The sequence below is a fragment of the Hippocampus comes genome, unplaced genomic scaffold, assembly GCF_001891065.2.
Source record: "Hippocampus comes isolate QL1 unplaced genomic scaffold, H_comes_QL1_v1.1 scaffold499, whole genome shotgun sequence".
Taxonomy (NCBI): Eukaryota; Metazoa; Chordata; class Actinopteri; order Syngnathiformes; family Syngnathidae; genus Hippocampus; species Hippocampus comes.
The window spans coordinates 21836-26253 of record NW_017805450.1 but is presented as its reverse complement, the minus strand read 5'-3'; the positions used below and the strand labels follow the sequence as shown (position 1 = coordinate 26253).

Sequence of the window (4418 nt, the reverse complement as noted above, 5' to 3'; positions counted from 1 at the left end):
TATGCCGGCCTCCAGATCTCTTTTTCCTCTGCCGGTCTATCCTTTTATTTGTTGTTTCGGTGCTCAGGACAAAGCCATGTATTACAGAAAAAAAAAAAAGTGTTTTGCCGCCATTGCGTGGCAACGATAGGCAGTTACCTCTTGGGCTGTAATCATTTGCAGATTTTCACAATGTAGAGCAAAGCTCAGTCCTACGAGGGTGTTTACTGTAGTGCTGTATCGACGTCCACTGGGGGATGAGAGCCCTAAACTACGGCTTGCAAGAGGGGGCAAATGTGTGGCATAGAAAGGCAATACTCGGGAGTTACGTGTCTGCCATTTCTTTCTTAATGTTGATAATAGCACTCTTCAAACCGCTTACCCACTTTCTTCAGTCTGCTCTTCTTTCTCAACCTTGACCTATGTCTCACCCATCTCATCCATCTCTGCTCAACCCTCCCTTACAGCCAAGAGGCTCCCACACCACTACTTTACCTCCCACTTGCACTTTGCAAAACGAGGATCACACTGAAGGACAAGGTGCTAATGATTGTCAGACAGTTTTTAACCATGGGTTTGGGAATATATGTGCAGGATAAATCAACAAGTTAACCTCCACTTAAGTGTGGGATGACTAAGGTGAGGTCTGCTGGGGTGGACAGGAAGTGCGATCATGGCTGCCTTCATTCATCCTTTATTTATTCTTCTGGCTCACATGGATTACACATAAATCCAACACAATTTGGTTGACATCCAAGTAAAAATGAAATATGTATATATATATATATATTTTTTTTTTTTAAATAAAGTTTGAAAAGTTCAGTTTATGGCTAGCATGGAGCTAAAGCTAACATGGACACATACACATAAAACTTCGCTCGTGTGTATGTAATAGTGCTCGCTCCGTGTTAACGTCTTAGCACTCATTTTCCCCGTTCTTGTGCGTGTGTAACATCAGGTCTGGTAACAGCCACACTGGCGTGTTATTTCTCTATTTAAATGTGTATTCAGCAGAACTATCAAAGGCAGCAGCGGTGGGTTGTTTACATCCGTGGTTTACACGTGTATTCAAGCTGGTGCGGCGCACCGTTGGCACGGTCACGTGGCCGCTTTGATCCGGGTGCTCCGGAGCTGTCAGCCTTTGAATGAGACAGACTTAACTATTTAGCACAGAGGTAGTGCTAACACATACAGCATCCATATCAAACTCGCGTGGGCTGCACTAACATTAAACTTTCATATCAAGGCGGGGGCCTTACACTAGCGTCCTGCAGGCCGCATATGTCCTAAGGGCCGCGAGCTTAAGCCCACTGCTTTATTAATTTAAGATGAGGATTTGATCCTATTTAACTGTTAAAAAAAAAAAATTAAAAATAAAAAAAAACATTAAAAATAAGATGCATATAAAAACATCATTAACTGTGATAAAGACAGGTAAACGTCATCAAGAACATTTCTTTGAAAAAAAAAAAAAAGACCATACTTCAAGACTTTGAGCTTGCGTCTCATTGGCCAGGGTCTTGTCCGAATGTTGGCGATAATCTCCTTCTGGTACTGAATGTTCTGGAACATCTCCTCCGGATCATCACTGTCCACCCGTTCATCCACTTTGTCTTCTTCATCAGAGGAACTGTTAAGTAGGGTGGAGTGGAGTTATCCCCAGTTGTTCCCTTCATAATAGTTTGTTAACAATCCATTGAAAATATGACTTAAATGACCTTCGGGGAGCGTACAACTAAAATCCATACCTTGTTAGGACAACTTGGAAAGGCTCCCTAGTTTAAGGTGGACAACCAAACTACGTTTAATAATGAACAGATAACAGCTTTTAATGACAGCTCTGCTGTTGCTGTACCAGAGACAGCTCTTTTCATGTCGTCTTGTGGGCAGATGTTTGCATGATCGTACTTTTCTTGGTTAGTTCGTAAGTGAGCAGGATTAGGCAAATACTGTACAAAATGAATTCCAACATCTTTGTACTTCTTTGTAATGTGCATTACCACCACTTACGTGGCTGTGCTGGAGTTATCTGCTTCCTCCACGATTATTTTGTTGAGAAAACCCAGAAGCAAGTATTCGCTTCTGCAGTCTGATAGACGTTGAGTATTCAAAAGCAAGTGAACCATCCATTTTACATAACCTCTTTTTACTCTGAATGTTAGAGCAGTTCTACCTCCACTAAACATTAGCAGAGGCAAAACATAGGCTTGGAATATTTTACACCAAATTTGACAATCGTAATTTTTTTTTAATGTCTGTCAAATGTGGGTTTTTTTCATACATGCCTCTTTCAATACGCTAAAAATCCATTTTGATTATCCTGACTAGAAAATATTACAAATATTCTTTTTATGACCAAACAATGGCTGAGTATGACCATATTTCAACAAAAACTTTTTTTATTATTATTTATTATTATTATTATTATTATTATTATTGTTATTATTATTATTATTATGAAAACAGCTCTTCATATATTAGGCTGAGTGGCCCTTTTTCCCACCCAACATTAATGCAGAGTGTAACATTGTAAATGCAAGTAAATGTGTGCCCTCTATTTTTAGTCACTGCTTGCTAGTATAGTATTTGGAGTGATAGACCTGAGAAGGAGTCTCTTGCAATGTGACAAATGAGATCATAAATTTATAGCGTTTACGGAATGCCAAAATGGCACAGTAGATCTTAGTGGCTACAATTCGACATCCAGTATACCACATGACGTTATGTTGAATTGTGTACTCATCGGTGGGAGGACAATTAGGTGTTCGCTCACCCCTGGTCGTGATCCTGGTAGGCTGAATAAATTCTCCTGGAATTCTTCCTGACACTCTTGTGTCTCTTGGCTGCAGACAGGGATCTGCTACTTCCAACCAAAGATTCTGAAACTGTGCTCATGTTGTCTCTTCTTGGAGTGTCTGTGTGTATGTGACTGTGGTCAGGCTACTGATCTGGACCCCCACTAAAGCATCCGCGCCCGCAGCAAAAGAACCTAAATGCACTTAAACATCAGGCCAATCAGTGACATTCTGAACACTTAAAGGGACAGTGCCAACTCTGTCTTGGTGGCTTTTTTTTTTTTAAATCCATCCACTCATTCATCCATTTTCAATTCCGCTTATCCTGTACTACAGGGTTGTGGGGGAGTCTATCCCATCTGACTTTAGGCACAAGGCAGACTACACCCTGAGCTGGTCGCCAGTCAGTTGGACTTGCATACATAGAGGCGAAAAGACATTTACATTCACACCGTCACTGAGCTATGAAGGCAGCCCACAAACTATCGGAAATCTCCAAGTGCCGACCTCACGCCGCAGATGCGCTTCCTCCATGTCAAAGACTAGAGTGCACAACTACAGCGGTAAATTTACAGGGAATGAAAGCAGCCAATTTGATATGCCATGATTTAAGTCGGCTGTGACCACTTCCAGACCGGCGCAAACCTCCCACTCACAGATCAGGTCCAACCTCCACATAGTTATGCCACACGACACGGGGAGTTTACGCTGGTAGCGACGATAGAGCCTATATGTTATCGGTTTGAAGTTTTCTTGGAGGGTGGGGGTACAATCAATTAAGAAAAAAAAAAGAAGTGATAAACTTACCTATCGAGCAGATAAATCCACATTGCTTCTCAATCCTCAGATGCCTGACTTCCCTTGATCTCCTTCTTTTTGCTAGTTTTATGCTTAGTTGTTAGCAAATGAAAGCTAGGCATTTTTTGTCATGCCTTCTGTCTTTGAACGGTTCTTTTAAAATCTAATTAAAGGTAAAAGATGGGGTCAGAGAGGGATGTTTTTTCCTTTACTTCTCTGTGGTGAATTAGCCGCATGGTGCTCTTTGGCTGGTTCAATGCAGCTCCCCGGTGCTGCCATTCAAACAAAGGCGCTAAATACATAGAATGCACTTCGTCAGCCTATCATCAATCCCGTTACTTGATTGACATAGAGGGAAACCAATCAGATGACTGAATCACTGCTCATGCGCAGACAACGGCGCTAAGTGCTAAACTAGTCAGCGAATTACATCTGTTTTTAAGGCAGGGATGCCCATTACGTCGATCGCAATCGACCAAGAGCCAGCAGACTGGTCCCAAGTCGACCGCGAGCGGTGGGAGGGGGAAATGGGAAAAAAAAGATTTGTGTGTTTGTGTCTTTCGGTTTCATTTATGTTCGGGTGCTCAGGCTGTTAATCGTGGTGGCGTGCATGCATGTGTGCGCGAGTGCATGGTCGTAAGTGTGTGTGTGCATACATGGCAATTTTCCGCGGATCCGCGGAAATCCGCCGTTTTATTTCTTAAATTGATCATTTTTGTGAATCGTCTAAATCCGTTGAGAAAAATTTAGGGGCGGTCAGATACCTTATCGTTGAGTTTTCACGAGCTCTCCCGAACAGTCTCTCTGTTTTCCGTTTGTAAACAGCCCTGCGATTGGACGTGTATG

The 4418-nt window shown here is 42.2% G+C and overlaps 1 protein-coding gene across 1 annotated transcript in view; it reads right to left on the bottom strand.

Moving 5' to 3' along the window:
• Nucleotides 1-3116, bottom strand: part of tmc3 (transmembrane channel like 3) — a 49847-nt gene extending 46731 nt beyond the window's left edge. Inside the window, exons 1-2 of the mRNA XM_019874043.1 lie at nt 2753-3116; nt 1463-1609 (exon numbers count right to left, since the gene is read on the bottom strand). Of these exons, the coding sequence (XP_019729602.1) occupies nt 1463-1609; nt 2753-2874 (269 nt within the window). The 5' untranslated portion in view covers nt 2875-3116. The remainder of the gene's footprint in view (nt 1-1462; nt 1610-2752) is intronic.
• Between the last annotated feature and the right edge of the window lie 1302 nt (nt 3117-4418).